At 52.4% G+C, this 18,562-nt stretch overlaps 1 protein-coding gene across 1 annotated transcript in view; it reads right to left on the bottom strand.

Annotated features, from left to right (window-relative positions):
- Window positions 1–8,805, bottom strand: part of ELL (elongation factor for RNA polymerase II) — a 75,420-nt gene extending 66,615 nt beyond the window's left edge. Inside the window, exon 1 of the mRNA XM_047697121.1 lies at window positions 8,632–8,805. Within this exon, the coding sequence (XP_047553077.1) occupies window positions 8,632–8,766 (135 nt within the window). The 5' untranslated portion in view covers window positions 8,767–8,805. The remainder of the gene's footprint in view (window positions 1–8,631) is intronic.
- Between the last annotated feature and the right edge of the window lie 9,757 nt (window positions 8,806–18,562).

Genomic DNA, 18,562 nt, shown 5'->3' with positions numbered 1-18,562 from the left:
GCCCATCATGAAGCCCCCAGGCCCAGAACAGCACCTGGCCTGCCTCAACCCACCACGAAATCCAAAGTCACTCTGATAAACAGGACAACGAGGCCACATGCCACATGCACATGTCCACACAAGGGCTGTGGTGGACCTGTCCCCGTATCAGAAAGAGGCCAAGGAGCATGGGGAAATGTAAGGGGTGCCCCTGTTACTCAGCTGTTACACACTGGGGCTCCACTTGCCCAGGGTAGACGATGGAGGAAACAGACCCCCACCTCCCATCCCTAAGGAATAGCATTCTCCAATGGAGAGGGGGCTTGGCCCCTCGAGACTGCCCTTATGTGACTCCCCAACAGCCCTGAGTTTACATGCAACCTGAAGGCAAAGACGGAGCCACGGCATCCACAGCTCTGGGCCTGACTCTTCATACTCCATCAGCAGCGGCCCCTAGGCCAGGTCAGAAGTCTCGTCAGAAACTCAGCCAGCACTTCCTAGGTCCTCCTCTGTTCTGTATGGTCCCTGCCCACTGCCCACTCCATCACCACCACCTGGTGAGGCTGCTCAAGGGACAGAGAAGGGGGACATGCACAGGGGGGTGGGCTTCTTGGCAGAAAAGCTGCTAAAGAATCTGGGGAAAGCCAGGGCACTCAGGTGGCTCAGTCAGTTAAGTGGCTGCCTTCAGCTCAGGTCACGATCCCGGGGTCCTGGGATCAAGCCCCACGTCGGGCTCCCTGCTCGGTGGGGAGCCGCCTTCTCTCTCTCCCTCTGCCTGCTGCTCTGCCTACTTATGCTCTTTCTCTCTCTCTCTCTCTCTCTGTCAAATAAATAAATAAATAAACTCTTAACAACAGAAACAAATGAGTGGATATTTTAAACTTATGGTACAGTAACACATGCATACAAGGTGGGGAGTCGTTGGGGGGGGGACCAACAAGACAGGATGGGATGGCAGGACCCTCTGACCTGGGGTGCCTACTACCATCTTAGGTGTTGCTTCAACCCAGGGAAACTGAAGCTCAGGAGGAAGCCTGGGTCTCCAGGCTGTCAGCTGGAGCTAGCTAGAGCCAGTCTACCTGACCCCAACTCATGGTCCTCAGCATCCTTTGAGGGAGGCACCTCCTTATTAGGACACCTTCCCTAAGATGTCTAAGATGGACACGGGGACAGCAAGGCAAACACTGAGGAGCTGACAGTCCAAGGTAGGAGTGGGGGGGGTCACTGGAAGAGCACACATTCAGGAAAGGTGTCCCGAGTCAAGCATCAGTCTCCCCATCTGAAGAACAGTGAGAACACCCACAATGGCACGACAGCGTGGAGGACTAACCCATCCTCAATCCGAGGCAGCTCATGAGCTTCTCAAGGATGGGGTGATCCAAGGCCACCTGTGCCACAGCACATCTGAGAAAGCTGGGAAGTGATGAGTGGTCACAAGGCCCTCAACCCAACTTTCTCAATGCTTTGGACCACACATCACCTGCCCTCCGTCCAGCCTTGGCTCCCCCAGTATCCCAAGCACCCATTACCCAGAAACTGGTCACACCAGCACAATAAGGGAAAGTTGGCATCCAACTACCCCCGAGCAAAGAACACAATCTAAGAAATGGGGAAAAAAAAGCTGCTGGCTTCCAGAGCTGCCACATCAGTTCAAAACACCTTCCAATTATACTCAGGACACTTGAAAGAACCACATGACATCCATGTCTGAGCACAAAAGCAGCAACCCAGAAAGGTGTGAGCTCCAGAGCCGGCATCAATGAGGCAGCATATACACATCCACCACTCGGCTCCTCGACATCGATGGGGACAATGACGGGCACCTGCCACAGACCTGCAGCAGCTCTCCCATCAGCTGCTCATCTTTCCTCCAGCCCAGAGTCACTCCGGGGGCAACTGTCAACCTCTTCTCAAGCCACGCATAACGCAACTCTCACAAACCCAGCCCGAGCACAACAATAAAGCTGAGTATGAAGATGTTTCTGCCACATGGCCAGAATCAGGAAAGGTTAGAAATGTCCACCTCCCCAACTAGCCACAGGTGGCTGCCCAAACACTTCTCACACCTGTCCCCTGGCCCATTCCCCAGTGCCACCCCAGCTCGGGCCCTCAGAGCCTCCTTTCCTGGCCGCCCACCTCTAGCCCTGTCCCTCCCAGACCATCCACCACCACGGGCCAAACCACATGTCTCCCAAGCCTCAAATTCATCATACAGTTGTACCCACTCAGCCACATGCACCCTCATGGTCCGCTCTGATGCACAGGCACAGCAGGGATGCCCCTCACTGCCCTTCAGCGCCTCTGCACAGCCCTCGGCACGGGACAGCAGACAAGGCTCCCAGCACACGGGAATCCCCAGCAGCCGTGTGATGCCTGGAACATATACTTGAAGAATACTGACCCGTTAGGGTGCACACTGCAAGACAGATGCAGTCACTAAAACGTAAAGCTTACAATTATATGGAATAACAGTTAAAATGGTGTCAGGGAAGAAGTAAGATCTAACACAATACGAGGATACCACTGTGATGATGAGGTGCCCGGACACAAGACAGAGGAAGGTGCCCAGGTGTCAACAACAGCCCCACAGCCGTGCCCATAGGAACAGGAAGTGGCTCCTTTCAGGTATTTTCCAAGTTTTCTACGCTGAGCTATACTCCGTTTACAGTAAACTTCTCAACATGTGTTACTTTTAAATAACAGCTAGGTGACCCCAAGAACTTCACAAACATGTGAGGTCCATTCCCCCCAAGAATGGCTATGGGGAGTCACCAATGTGCCCCGCTGACCTGGTGACTCAGCTGAGATCCGCGTCACAACGTGGCCAGGGAGGGACCGACCCAGAGAATATAATTAGCATCAGACTCTGGCGCGGCCACTTGGTGTGGGCACAGGTCTCTGTGGTCTCTCTCTAGAGAGGTCTAGAGAGGTCTCTCTCTAGATGGTTCATTTGGACACCAGCTTTTTTACTGAAGAGTAAAGTGACAAAAAACTACACATTGTAGTTGTCTATCACTCACTGCGCCTACAGGTCAGAGGTCACTTGGTCTCAAAGGTGTCCCCTTTGGGCACTTGGTGACTGTTCAGCGGCCACACATAGCCGGAGTAAGATCTCAGACAACTCCAGACCATGGTCGCCACAGACCAAAGGGAAAATCACCAGGGCAGGGAGCAGGGGAGCAAGACCCTAAAACTGAAGGACCCAGAGGAGGCCAAACCCCAAGGCACAGCAGGGAGGGCCGGCGTGGGCCTGACCAGGCTGCATCAGGCAGGTCTGCTGCCCCAGACCTGCTCCAGAAGCAGACCTCCCCCGTCTGCTCTGCAACCACAGTTACTCGGAACGGGAGAAGCAGTGTTATTTTCAAAGACTCCCCAGAGATGTCACAATCCGGGTATGATGTCAAAACTGCTTCAAGAGTGATGAACTCTGGCCTTGCCGATGAGTCAACAGAGGGTGGGTTTCCGCCAAGCAGCCTGCTGTTTACACACAATCACCACAGTCACCGTGGCGCAAGCCGGAAGCCCAGTCAAGGGTCACAGTGGTTGAGGCGGGGTCTGGCCCGTCACACGCAGCGTCACTGGCTGCCTTGCAGAAACGTCCATCACTTACTCCACACGCTGGGTCACTCATACATCTTCCCACAGCACCTATGAGACAGGCACCTTCGAGGAAGGACTCACCCCCCCCCAGAACTACCAAGAGCCCACTCCGAAACACACATGTAAACTGAACCCCTACAGCCAGAGCGCAGGAGACAGGAAGCCATGGCCCTAACACGAGTGGGCCAGGCTGCTGCAGCTGGCCCACCCCGCCGGACCACCTCCCTTCAGAGGGGGCAGCGCTTGGAGCCACACGTGCCATTCAAGCCTGATGCCTGGCTCTCAGTCCCGGCCCAGCTGGGAATTTCCTTCCAGTGATGTGGTCTCCTAGAGTCTGTTCCCGTTTCCTCACCTGACAGGTGGGAACCACTCCCCACCGCAGGGCTGACAGACGGGGTGAGAAAAGTGAGTGTGTGCAGCAGCTCGGGCCCATGCTGGCATGGGAGGTGTGAGCCACGGATGTTGGTTATCACCGTCTTTAGGCTTTCTCAGGGGCAGGGGGCACAGTACAGGCACTACAGCAACCTCAGGAATTTGCAGGGCCACTCAAGTCACCGGTGCTTGCAGGAGTCCAGAACGCTGCTGTTTAACAAGAACCTGAGACCATGCTGGGACCCCCTTTCCTAGCTGCACCCCAGTGGCCCAAGATCTCCCCCAACTCAAGAAGCAGCCCGGGCCACTGAAGGCAGTCTGAGTGATCTTGGGCAGGTAGAAGAGGACCCTCTGAGCTCCAACTGCCCCCAATGCATAGGGCAAACAATAAGCCAGCCTTCTTGCCAAGGTCACTGACAAGATGACAGAGGCCTGGACAAACGGCTTAGAGGGGCCTGGCCCACAGCTGAGAGGGGCAGCCCCGGCTATTCCTGAAGATGGCCAGTCTGAAAAGCAGGCAGCACTGGTGAGAAAGCTGCCCTGCTTAGGACACAGTGCGCACCCCCCACCCCAGAAAGGGGAGACGAGCCTACCTCCTGGAGCCTCGCTGTGGGAGGGGAACAGAGGCTAAATTAAGGCTCCTCCTGCCACCAGTGCCCGAGATGACATCCACACAGCCGCCTCCTTAGCAGCAGGCTAGCAGCCCCTAGCACGGCTCTGCAAGAGTCATGGGCTAGTTGCTCCAGGCCTCTTCCATCTGCTCTCCCCACACACCGTTCCCCAGGACAGAGCCCCAGCAGCTGCCCTCTATGCCCCAACACCCTCCCCAGCCTCTTGTGCCTTAAGGCTTGAAGGCAGCATGCCTGGAACCCCCACCTCTCCCTGCAAAGGACCCCTCGCCAGGGAGACCTCAGCTCTGGCCATATCCTAGAAGCAGCTCTCTCAGTATCCTTTCACACCGCCCTGCACCATCACATCACCCCATTCTATTTCCTTCCTGATGCTGACTGCTGACAAGTTCTTTGTACCAATTTCTGTGCTGCCCTGTTTACGATATGTCTCCTGCCTCCAGAATACCAGCTCATGATGCTAGGGGCCCATCCTGGTCACTCCTGAATGTCCCGCACTTGAGCAGGAGCCCTATACAAACCAGGTGCTCAATCTGACCAAGGCAGATGCAGGAGCCCAGGCTCCCTGTCTCTCACAGTCTCTATTCAAACCTCCAGGTGGTAACCAGCTCTGGGTACAGGCACCCCAATGCTGAGAACACAGGGGGAGGGGAAGGTGTCAGGGCTGCACTGATGGCCACACATGTGTCAAAAGAATCCCCACAGCCCTGAGAGAAGAAAGAGCCAGAGCTTAGACAGGGCAGGGCACTGGGACCCTCAATAGTCCTGAGAAGGATCCAGAGATCAGAAAGAAGCCAGGCACTGGGACCCTCACAGCCCTGAGAGAAGGATCTGGAGCTGGGAGGGGTTGGGTACTGGGACCCTCATAGGCTTGAGGAGAAGGATCTAGAGCTCAGAAATGGCCAGGCAGTAGGACCCTCCCAGACCTGAGAAGAATCCAGAGCTCAAAAAGGATAGGGCACTGGGACGTTGTAGCCCTGAGAGAAGGACTCTCAGGGCTGGGAGGGGTCAGCTACTGTGATGTGTACAATCCTGAGGACAGGAAGGATCCAGAGCTGGGAGAGGGTTGGACACTGGGATCCTCCCTTCCAAAGGGGAAGATCGGGACTGGGAGGGGGCCATGCACTGGCCCGAGGCCTCAAGAAGATAGAACCAAGATTTAAACCCTGCTAGGCTACAATCCTCAGGCTTCTTAAGCCCCTCCCCTGGGCCCTCAGTTTTTACTGAACAATATGCTCCTCTCCACCAAGGAGCTTGTAAACCAGGAGAGGAGAAGGTCACTAAGCAATAGAGCCCACCAAATCCAAAAATGAAATACCAAGGTGGTTGAGGCAGGCGCCCCAAGAAGGGACACTTCCTCAGAGTGGCCAGGGAACACTTCTCTGAGCAGGCACATGACGCTATCTTGGAAGGATGGGTCTACACTTCCTCTCTCTTCTCTCCCAAAAGTAGCCCATCACAGTGAAAAGGGAGATCTATAGGAGGAGCCACATCAGGACTCACTTGAGTTTTTTAAATTCAAAGAGAAACTACATGAAGTCAAAGTCTATGGTGGCAGCAGATGTTACCTTCTGCCACATTCCAGGCTGGCCATCAGGTCTGCACAAAGGCAGCTCAGACACCATACCACTCTGGAGAGAGAAACCATGGAGGACTTTTACTCAGGCTCCCTCCAAGAGCTAGGATTACAGGCTCTCTTGGGCCACAGAGAAAGTTTCACAGGAACTTCCTCTCCAGTCCCCTGCCACATCTGAATCTGCAAAAGCCTCTTTGCAATTAAAAGTAAAAATAAAAACCCTCTCCACAAGTTGCCATTGGCAAACCATGTAACCACAGTGCTACAGGATAGAAAACTCCAGACTCTATCAACGGCTGTGTGGAAGAGGTTTTCTTACTAACCCATACACTTCTCTGGTCACACAAACCAGTTCTCCAAGTCACTTTTCCTATCCCCACCACCCAAAAGCACCCAAGCTGCCCTGACTTTAGCTCAGTCCACTACAATGCCCAAACAAGTAATGTTAAATATGAAACTGCCGAGTAACTTAAATGACCTATCAGCTTCGGAGAAAAATGCAAATTGGGTCACCCTCAAAGTTTAGCCCAGCTGGCCAAGATGCCCCAACTGGCCTGGAGAAGTTCTTCAAGGGAGCCCCTCCTGGCTGACATCCACAGCTGGGCTCCCAGTCGGATGAGCTAGAGTATGCAGTTACCTTCACCCTCACATGAGAAAGATCCAGCTTAGTTAGGGGATGTAACCAACACCCTAAATTAAAAATAGCCGTGTGACAGCATGAGGTGGACACATAGGCGGGCCTTCCTGACGACTAGATCAAGCGAGGGCAGCATGGTAGGGAGGGCGGGGCTCATAAGTGACCAGGTACCAAGTTCACCTTATTTACATGACTCATGAGCTCTCCCCCAGCTGTTTCTAGGAAAGCCTGCCTTCCTGCAGGACAAGTCAGAACTGCCTAGGGAAAAGACTCCACACTGGAATTCCACAAGGAAGGGCAACTTAAGCTGGACACAGTGTGTGTTGTTCCCCCACCCCAACTTCTCACCTGCAAGGGCACCTTAGCCTCATCCTGAGGAATCCTTTTGACAAGGGGAGAACTCGCTCTTCTAAAAAAAAAAAAAAAAGAAAGAAAGAAAAGAAAAAGAAGACCTCTTCTACCAATGGCAAACTATGATAAAAGATACTAGGACAGGAAGGAAACTGCCCCAAAAAAGTGGGAAGCAGCACGGGAAGGGTGGGCACCAGGAAAGTGGTGGGAACGAACGTAACAGGGGAAGAAATTCCCAACTTAGCTAATGGTGCTGAACAAGTCTGGGGCAGGAAGAAAGCCACATTCCTTCCTAGTTAGTCTCTCTCCTCACCCGCCCTCAGCCCCCCCATTCCCAGTATACACAAACACACACACACACAGGGAGCAGGGCCTCCCTGAGCTGGACACCAGACCCTTCCCCAGCCATTTCATGACTATAAAGCTCCCACTTTCCAGACAACAAGGAAAAGGGCTCCCAAACCACTTCCCCTCAAGCCCTGACCACTCTGGGCACCTGCAACTTCTGTCCCGACAAAGAGGGCACCATGACAAACAGAAACGGGAAGAAGCAAGTTTCTGGCCAGGGACCCAGATGTGTCCGCAAATCAAGCCTGAAAGAAGGTGCACAGCAGCCTCCCCCAACCCACACACCCTGGGCCAGGTGGCAGAAGTGAAACGCCTCTAACTTCCCCCAGATGGACCCAAATCGGCCCCTGAGAAGTTTGAGAGTCAGCGGCCAGGTGCGGTGGCCAGAGCTCCCTCCCAAGTGCCCACTAAGAGCTCCCAGCCTGGGAAAGGCACCATGCCAACGACCCCCCCACACATGCACAGCTTCTCCCCCAAACCAAAACACTCCCATTCTCCAAAACTGTCCAGTAAGACAGAGTCACCTGCGAGGAGCAGGGGAGTTGCAAACAAGCTGTCAGTTTCTGCCCAAACTCCCCTTCCCACGAGCCAAGAGTGAGCCCAATTCCAAGGGCTTCATTGGTGTTAAAGCCCCCTCAAGTGCAGACTCAGCCTCCCCACACAGACGGAACAGGTTCTCCACAGATGTCCCAACAGCGGGGCCCCACTGACCCACCCTGCCTGGGACCCGGACGGAAAAACCTCAACCGTCCCCAACCCTCTCCCCCGCCCCCCAGCCAGGTAAATAGCTCAGATCCTACTCAGAGGCTGGGTGAGCCGGGAAGGCTCCGGACGCCTCCAGGTGCCGACTCAATCGCAAACACCGCCCCCCCCACCGCGGACCAGATGCACTAGCTCGGGCCCCTTGGCCGCCCCGGGCCGCCTGCGGTGTCACCTCCCAGAGCCGTGAGGGAACGCGGTTCCCCGCGCTCCAAGCCGGACAGGTGCTCACCCCGCGACCTGTCGGTCCAGGGACCCGCGAGCAGCACGCCGGACGCCGGACCCCGCGCCCCCAGGACAGGACGCCTCCGCGAGGGGCGCATGAGGCCGGCCTGCGCCTCGACGTCCCCGACGGTCGCTACGGGCCCCGCTCCGCTCACCTGGCTGGCGCGGTAGCTCTCGAAGGCCCTCAGGGCACTGTCGGTGAGCTTCACGTGGAACACGGACACTTTGCTGCCGTCGCTGACCCGCCCGCACGACAGCCCGTAGCTCCGAGCCTCCTTTAGCGCCGCCATCTTGCGACCATCGCTCCCCCGCCCCCCCTCCCCGGTTCCAGCGCCGGCGCGCCAGCCCCGCCCCGCCCCGCCGCCCGCTGACGCGCTGCATTATTCATGAGACGCGGCTGACCACGCCCCCTATGGCTCTAGTGAAGCCCACGGTCACCTCTGCACGGCCCGCCGATTGTTGCATTATTCATGAATGCGGCTGGTCGCGCCCCCTATGGGCCTGGCGAAGTTCACAGTCACCGCCCCGAGGTGCTGTATATTCATGAGGCGTGGATGGCCCCACCTTTCAAGACCCCAGAGGGGACCACTTCCGTGCCCAGACTCCGCCCCGACACGCGCACACCTTCAGGCCCCGCCTCAAGATGCATAATTCATGATCCTGGCTCCACCAGGCAATGATCGAAGCCACGCCCCACTGCCTGCTGACGTGATGCATTATTTATGAGATCACTCCAAGCCTTCCGTCCTGGGTTTGTGTTGAGAGCCCGGGCAAAGAGGGGCGGGGCCAGTGCAAAACACGTGGGGGGCGGGGCCGGCTGCTTACGGAGTGAATGGGCGTGACTATGCAAACCAAGTGCGCGTTGGACGCTGGGTGGGGCTGGCGGAGCTTCCCTTAAGGTAAGCAGATGGGGTTCCCTGCCCGGGGCTTTTGGGTCATTAAGGCTGTTGGGGAGGAGGTAAATTTTGCTAGTGATAAAAGTACAGTTTTAATAGAACAAAATTCTATATCCTCAAGGTTCCTGAGACCTGGTGTTTGTCCAGCTTTCCCATTTTAAGAAAACATTTAGGTATCATAAGGTACCAAAAATCCATTTAAAATATACTATTCAGGGGACCCCTGGGTGGCTTAGTGGGTTAATCCTCTGCCTTCAGCTCAGGTCATGATCTCGGGGTCCTGGGATGGAGCCCCTCATCATGCTCTCTGCTCAGTAGGGAGCCTGCTCCCCTTCCTCTCTCTCTCTGCCTGCCTCTCTATGTACTTGTGATCTGTCAAATAAATAAAAATCTTTTTAAAAAATAAATAAAATATATTATTCAGGGGAACCTGGATAGCTCAGTCGTTGAGCATCTGCCTTCTGCTGGAGTCATGATTCTGGGGTCCTGAGATACAGCCGGGCGTGCGGAGAGCGTGCTTCCCCCTCTCCCACTCCCCCTGCTTATGTTCCCTCTCTCACTGTACCTCTCTCTGTCAGATTAATAAATAAAATCTTAAATAAGTAATAAATACAGTGTACTATTCAGTGGCATTTAGTACATTTGGATCACTGTGCAGCCACTACAACTATCTCATTTGGGGAAATTTTTATCACTGCTAAGGAAATCCCCTTCCCACCAAAATGGTCACTCTGCATTCTTCCCTTCCCAGCCCCTGCAACTATTAACCAACTTTCTGTGTCTATGCTTTTACTTATTTTGGATATTTCATATCACTGGGATCATACCATATGTGACCTTCTGTGACTGGCACTCAGTGAAAAACTCAGCATGATGTGTTTTTTTTTTAAGATTTTATTTATTCATTTGACAGAGAGAGATCACTAGTAGGCAGAAAGGCCCACAGAGAGAAAGGGAAGCAGGCTCCCCGCTGAGCAGAGAGCCCGACTGGGGGCTCAATCCCAGGACCCTGAGATCATGACCTGAGCCTAAGGCAGAGGCTTAACCCACTGAGCCACCCAGGCGCCCCAGCATGATGTTTTTTTGAAACTGAATGAAGGCAACCTCATTTAAAATCGAGTCAGGGACATCTGGGTGGCTCAGTGGGTTAAGCGCCCAACTCTTGATTTTGGCTCAGGTCATGATCGCAGGTTGTGAGATCAAGCCCCAAGTTGGGCTCTTCACTGGACATGGAGCCTACTTAAGATTTTCTCCATCACTCCCTGCCCCTTCTCTCTCTCTCTCTCTCAGTAAATAAATGAAGTCAGGAGGTCAGGAGAGGGAGCTCTGTACCCTACTGACTCATTTTCAAATGCAAACCCCAACAGGAAGGAGTCTACTTTGCTACCCCAGCAAGATGAAGGATGATTTTCCCCTGGCCCAGCAATAGCCCAGCCAACGAACCTAATGCAACTCAGCCAATGAGAAACTGTCACTACCTTGAACTCTTACTTTCCTCCAAAGCAGCCCCTCCCAACTTCCTCCTCCTCCATGAGGTAATGTTTCATCTTCTTTGTTCCATTTTGCCAAGAGTTTTGTCATAGCCTGAGTGTTCTGAGTTGCCATTCCTCTGCTATTCCTGAATAAACCTATTTTGCCTGTAAAATAACTTGCTGTTTTATTTTCAAGATTTGTATTTTCTAGGGAGAGGGTGGTTGGGTTATGGACATAGGGGAGGGTATGCGCTATGGTGAGTGCTGTGAAGTGTGTAAGCCTGATGATACACATACCTTAACCCCTGGGGCTAATAATACAGTATATGTTAATTAAGAAAATGTAAAAAAAAATTTTAAATAAAATAAAAATAATTGGAGGGAGAAATTTTTTTTAAGATTTTATTCTTTTTAAAGATTTTATTTAGTTATTTATTTGACAGACAGAGATCACAAGCAGGCAGAGAGAGGAGGAAGGAGGCTCCCCGCTGAGCAGAGAGCCCGCCCGACGCGGGGCTCTATCTCAGGAACCTGAGATCATGACCTGAGCCGAAGGCAGAGGCTTTAACCCACGGAGCCACCCAGGTGCCTCTGTTTCATTCCTTTTTATGACTATGTGATACCCCATTGTGTGGACAGACCATATTTTGTTTATTCATTCATCCATCGATGGCCATTTGGGTTGTTTCCACCATTTCCCTGTTATGAATAGTGCTGCTGTGAACACTCACGTACAAGTTTTTGTGTGGATGAATGTCTTCCCTTTTCCTGGGTCTATACTTACGAGTGACATTACTAAGTCCTATTGTAATTCCATGTTTAACTTCTCAAGGACCTGCCAGACTTTCTTCCACAGGAACTGTGCAGTCTTATCAATCTCTCATTTTACAGGTGGGGAAACTGAGGCTGGAAAACAGCACTGACTTGCCCAGGCAAGCTTCTCCTGGGCTCCTGGGTCTCCTAACCTGTGGGACGTTCTTGTTTTCTTTTCCCCTTCAATCTAATTACAGACAGTAGTCATAAGATAAAGATTTTGAGGTAAGAGAGGAAGGTGAAGTTCAGGGACCTATGTATCTCTACCAAGGTGACCTCCTTACTTCTGCCCACCACTGCCAAGTTGGCACTATCATCCATTTACCCCCTAACCATAAACTGCTGAGCCCAAGGCAACGCCAGATTCCTTGAAACATTCTCCCATACCTGCCATTAATATCTCCATTTACAAATGGAGAAACTAAGGCCCAGAGGGATGAGGCAGGACTCAAGGAGAGTGGCACTGCCAGTGAGTGGGCTGGCTGGAACTTGAACTTAAAATCTTTCTGACCCAGAGCCTCCCTGATTACCCTTCACTCTGCCTCTGGTACCCAGGTCCCTTTCTGTATATTTCCTCACTGAGCACCCTCAGCACAGGGCCTAGCATGAACTAGGTGTTCAGGAAATATGTGCTGAATGAATAAATGGTATCATTTAATTCTCCCAACACAGATATCAGCCGATTTTGTAGATGAGGAGAATGAGGCTCAGAATGGTTTCACACGCTGCTGCAGAGATTCCAACTCCAGACTGCCTAAGCCCAGGGTCAAAACTCTGGAATCCCCTACCCTTCACCTGGGATCAGTCCCTCCTAAATGGAAGATGCCAGCACTTGCTCAGATACACTGAGCCCTCTGCCCGCTGTCTGGGCCCAGCTGTTTATCCAAGGGCTAGGCCAGATAAATATTCGAGCAGGCAGGGCTGCACTGCCCAGAGGGATTGCAGAAGGGCAGGAATAGGGTGGCTGAAGTATGGGCAGTCTGGAGAGAAGGATGGGGAGGATAGAGACAGCTGGACTGCTGAATGCAGAACATGGGAGGAGCCAGCTTTGAGGGCTGACCAGCTCACTGTGTAATAACACTGGGAAAGGCAGGACCCCTTTCTGAGCCTCTGTGAATTTAGCTCATAAACAGTAGTAACACTGAGTGTTTAAAATGCACCAGGCTCTGTGTTCAGTGCTTGGCATCCAAGACCACCTTTTGGAGTAAATACAGTGGTTTGGACTCATCCACCAGATGAGGAAACCAAGGCTTGGAGAAGTTAAGGGAATTAAGAACAGGGGTGCCTGCCTGGCTTAGTTGCGGGAGCGTGTGATTTTATTATCTCAGGGTTGTGAGTTCAAGCCCCAGGTTAGGTGCAGAGACACTTAAATAAATATTTAAAAAAAGAGAAGGGGGTCACCTGGGTGGCTCAGTTGGTCAAGTGTCTGACTCTTGATTTTGGCTCAGGTCATGATTTCAGGGTTGTGAGATCAAGCTGCGTCTCAGGTTCTGTGCTGGGTGGAGCCGGCTTAAGATTCTCTCTCTCCCCCTCTGCCCCTGCTGATCCCTCTCCCTTCCTTCCTTACCCCCCGCAAAAGAGAGAAGGAATTAAGAACACCACAGCCGGGGCGCCTGGGTGGCTCAGTGGGTTAAGCCGCTGCCTTCGGCTCAGGTCATGATCTCAGAGTCCTGGGATCGAGCCCCGTATCGGGCTTTCTGCCCAGCAGGGAGCCTGCTTCCTCCTCTCTCTCTGCCTGCCTCTCTGCCTGCTTGTGTGTGATCTCTCTCTGTCAAATAAATAAATAAAATCTTTAAAAAAAAAAAAAAAAGAACACCACAGCCATGGGCTGTGCTGCTTCGCAACAAGCATTTCTCCACTTTATGCTTGATGCCCCAGTGGCTCCTAGTGGAACCCCAGGAAGCTGGTTGATCACCATGGGATGCCCCTGGACAAGCACTCCACCTGCCAAGCTCATTGCAGAAGTTCTAACTCTATGACCCTCATTGGCTCCTCATTCCCTATATGGCTTGGGATGTGTCTTGACCTCCTTGGTGTGCCCACATCATAAAATATGGATAAGCACAGCAAACGGCAAATGGCATCATCATGGAAATCGTTATTTGTTTAAGATTTTATGTATTTATTTGACAGAGAGAGAGACATCAAGAGCAGGAACACAAACAGGGGGAGTGGGAGAGGGAGAAGCAGGCCTCCCGACAAGCGAGGAGCCCAATGCGGGGCTCGATCCCAGGACCCTGGGATCATGACCTGAGCTGAAAGCAGACGCTTAACGACTGAGGCACCCAGATGCCCCGGAAATCATTATTATTAATGAGTTTTTGAGAATTTATCTATCTAATCCCTTTCTATCATCTATTTATGTCGCTTGCAGTTTATGTGTTTTTTTTTCTTTTTTAAAGATTTTATTTTATTTCACAAAGAGAGATCACAAGTAGGCAGAGAGGCAGGCAGAGAGAGAGAGAAGGAGGAAGCAAGCTCCCTGCTGAGCAGAGAACCCGATGCGGGGCTTGAACCCAGGACCCCGAGATCATGACCTGAGCAGAAGGCAGAGGCTTTAACCCACTGAGCCACCCAGGCGCCCTATTTATGTGTTTTTCAGCCACACTGAGATGAATACTCACTCTTTGTCAGCAGTTGCTAACGTAGCTGCTGTCAATACACGTTAGCTAGCTATTGCTGCATAACGAAGTACTTCACACTTAGGCCTAAAACAATATATGTTTATTATCTCGGAGTTTCCGTGAGTCAGAAGTCTGGTATGTCTTAACTGGTCCTCTGCTCGAGGTCTCATGAAGCTGCAAGCAAGGGGTTGACTGGCTACATCCTCGTCCCAAGGCTCAATGTCCAAGCTTCTTCAGGTTGTGGGCGGAACTCATTTCCTGGTGGTTGTAGGACTCTGGTCCCCATTTCCTTGCTGTTGGCTGGGGGCCACTCTCAGGTGCTAGCCTCGTGGCCCCCTCCACCTCAGTAACAGAGAGTCTGCCCCTCTTGAGAGGGAGAATTTTGAATGTTGAATCCCTCTCATAGTTCAAGTCTCTCTGGGTTTGTCATCTGCAACGCATGAGGTCAGGCCCACCCAGATTATCTCTGTATCTTAAAGTCAACTGTGCCCAATAACAATGTAATCACAGGAGTGAGATCCTGCCCACTTCCAGTCCTGGGATGATACACGGAAGAAATCTCAGGAGCCCCTTAAAATTTCTGCAGCCCACAGCCCTCAGAGCCAGCCTCCTACCCGCTCAGCTGCTCAGCCAGCCAATGAGCCTTAGAGATGTTGAACCATATTGTTTTGTAGCAGAGGGAATGCACGGATCCATGAGAGCACTCACTTTGGTTTTTTGTTGTTGTTTTAATATTTTATTTATTTGACAAAGATCACAAGTAGGCAGAGAGGTAGGCAGAAAGAGAGATGGGGATGCAGGCTCCCCGCTGAGCAGAGAGCCCAATGCAGGGCTTGATCCCAGGACCCCAAGATCATGACCTGAGCTGAAGGCAGAGGGTTATCCCACTGAGCCACCCAGGTGTCCTGATAGCACTCACTTTGGAGCCAGTCCCTCTGCATGGCGGGCAGCCAGCAAGCAGCCCCCAGGTCCCATGCCTGTTCTGCTGCTCGCTCAGCTGGGCATCTCAGAACCAGCAAGTCTAGCTGTGATATTCATGGCCATGGTTGATCACAGTGAAAGGATAAAAGTGCATGAGGCAGAGACCAGGAGAAACCAGGCAAGCATCCAGGTGCGGACCCCTTAATTCTCCCAGAAATCTTTGTGACAACATGAACAGAGTACTGCCAACCAAGGAAGCTCACCTGAGCCTTGTCCAGGGTTTTTACTGGGAAGGAGTGCTGACCACCCACATGCTTGAACTCAGTCTCCAGCCACTCCACAGGTCAAGCTGAAACCATGGGACCAAAGGCCCCACCCTAAATTATATTGTTAGCAGAGACTCTCAGCCAGAACATCCCAAGAACTTAGAATGTGACCTGCCAGGAGCTGACCGAGGGCCAGTCCTTTCTTGAGAACATGCAGGTTTGAATAACCTAAGCCTGCTTAGTTATTTTTTTTACTGACCTACATCAGTAGGGCCTTCAAGTGCCCCCAAACCTCCTTTTTGCTTCGTGAATCAGCTGAATTTTCCTCCCTGGGACCCATGAAGAAGGTAAGGCCTAACATTCCGTGGGAACAGTTTGTAGGGACAGCCGTGCAGACTCTTCCTCAAAGATGGCCTGTGTGCTTACTAGACCTCCTGGGAACATTTCAGTGTCGGTTAAAACATCTCCATCAGCCCTGGTGACTGATGATTCCATGGTAATTTTCTTCCACCCACCCATCTGCCCACAAGCATTCATGATGACTCTTTTCTGTCCTCTGCCCGATGAGGGAGGCTCCCCGATGGTCCCACACTGGGTGACCCAGGAGGTTTTAACAATGACTTGACATGGAGGCATGCAAAGGATGTCCAGTGCTCAGATATGAATGCCCTCCCTCCCTCAAACACACACACACACACACACACACACACACAGCTCATTCTATCTTGCTCACTTCCAATTCATAGCCCACTGTGAGCTGTACCCCTCAAGGGCAAGGCCAGGTTGAGTCATTGCCTAAGACCAAGTATACAGGAGGCATTGGTACATGTTTTCATACGAAATAAAAATCCATCCTAGCTGTCCTCTGAATGTGTCATGTACTGCCCGGCCAGCACACCTCTTGCACATGCCATGCCAGTCCTGGGAGCATGCTTCACACCTGCCAAAGTACTCCTGTGCCTTCAAGGAAACATCAGTGCCCCTTGTCCTGGACACCCTGTCCCCTCTCCCATTCAGACCAGAGGATGGAAAGACCAAGTGAAGGAACATACTGAAGTTCACACTCCTGGTCATGGCCTTCAAAGCCTCTCTTGTTTCCTGGCTCTAACTTGCAGGGAAGTATAGACCTGGCTGGTGGGCACAGCATGGGCTCTGAAGGGAGGTTGACCTGGGGCTAATCTTGCCCATTGTGCCCAGGTGATGGGACCTTGGTTGGGAGCTGACTCCTTTCTGGGCCTCAGTGTGCTTAACTAATAATGGGCACAACCAAAAGAACCTTGGAGCAAAGCCTGACTCCAGCATTACTAGAAAGCTACAGCCTTCAGCACACCATGGAACCCAGCGTGGGACCCACAAAGAGGACACAGAAAACCTGAGGACAGAGAGATCCTGAGCATGGAGAAGAGGCCAGAAGACTCACACATGCGTGATCAGCTGATTTTTAATAAGGCTGCCACAATAACTTGCTAGGAAAAAGAAAGTCTTCCCCACAGTTGTTTCTAGAACAACTGGATAGGCTACCTGGAAAATGAACCTCAACTCCAACCTCACACAAAAGTGAATCGTGGATCTCCATAGAAAAGCTGAAGCCATACCATTTAAAAGAAAACCTAGGGGCGCCTGGATGGCTCAGTCGTTAAGCGTCTGCCTTTGGGTCAGGTCATGATCCCAGGGTTCTGGGATCGAGCCCTGCACTGGGCTCCCTGCTTGGTGGGAAGCCCACTTTTCCCTCTCCCACTCCCCCTGCTTGTGTTCCTGCTCTCGCTCTCTCTCTGTCAAATAAATAAAATCCTTATATAATAAAAATAAAAAATAAAAAAATAAAGAACACCTTGAAAATTCCTACAAACCTGGTTAGCAAATATTGACAAAAACATAAACTGAACTTCTTCAAAATTAAAATGTCTGCTCTAAGAAAATGAAAAGTGAGCCCCAGAATGGGAAAAAATATTCATAATATACCTACCCGAGAAAGGACTTGTCTCCAAAGTATGCAAATAATGGGCACAGAATGAAGCCACCGTGTCCCTGGTAGACTAATGCCACGCTAATGATCAGCGCTTGGGAACGACGGCAGCTGTGACCCTCACAACCCAGGCGAGAAAGTCACCCTCCCAGCCCACCATTCTGCTGGTCACCACTCAGGCCAGCTCCCCAGCCTGAGGTCAGCAAGACTGAGGAAAGAGGGGTGTGCTACCTAGGACTCTAGCCCCGCCAAGCGTGGCCAACCCACAGCCCCTCCCGCAGTGCCACCCACAGAGCCCCCCTGCTGTGTCTAAGCCTAAAGCAGCTGAATGCTGGAAAGGGTAGCAGGTTCAAGCCACCCACAGATCTGTGCCCAGAGAGTTATCCAGAAGGCTCACAGACCAGGACCCCAGAGTAGGCAAGCTCAAGGCCTAACTGCTACCTTCTGCTGGGTGGCTATGACCGGTGGCTTTCCCTACTGCGGCTGTTAGGGGACAGGTGCAACACAGTCCTTGTGGTGGTGGTCTATTCCTGGAGATCTCCTCTCCCGGAGGTAGGATGAAGCCGTGAGAAGGGTCACAGGTGCTGTCTTGACAGAGGCCTGACCACCCGCTCTGGCTGTGATGGTAGGCAGCATTTAAGGGAGAAGCTCCTACAGCCCCAGGTTGGGGGGGGAACTAAATGAAATCAAGAGGAAGTGCTGACCACACACTCTCCTTAACCTTGAACGCGCTGGGCTCAATCCTGTTCCAGGGCCTTTGCACTGGCTATGCTGTTACCCAGGCATGGGGCTGTCTGCTTGCTGCACAGCTGGCCCCCTATGGTTGCTCAGGTCTCAGCACTGTCCCCAGTTAGATCCTGTCAGGATCCCTATTTTCAGATGAGGCAACAGAGACAAGAGAAGTGGAGTTTAACTGGGTGTAAACTCCGGCAGAGGCCGGCTGGGTACCCTGAATGCATCGCCCCACTTCTCTAGGTCTCTGCTGCCCCCTTTGTAAAGCAGATCTGCCGTGGCCTAAGAGGAGATGCCCCCACTCCCGCTTTAGTCCCACATGACCCTGGATGTGACACAGGTTATCTCTGGCCCAGCCCCAAGTGACAGAGGAAGAAGGGACTAGAAGCAGCAGAG

Source organism: Lutra lutra, chromosome 1 (genome assembly GCF_902655055.1).
Source record: "Lutra lutra chromosome 1, mLutLut1.2, whole genome shotgun sequence".
In the NCBI taxonomy this organism is placed as follows: domain Eukaryota; kingdom Metazoa; phylum Chordata; class Mammalia; order Carnivora; family Mustelidae; genus Lutra; species Lutra lutra.
This window is presented reverse-complemented; position numbering and strand designations above follow the sequence as displayed.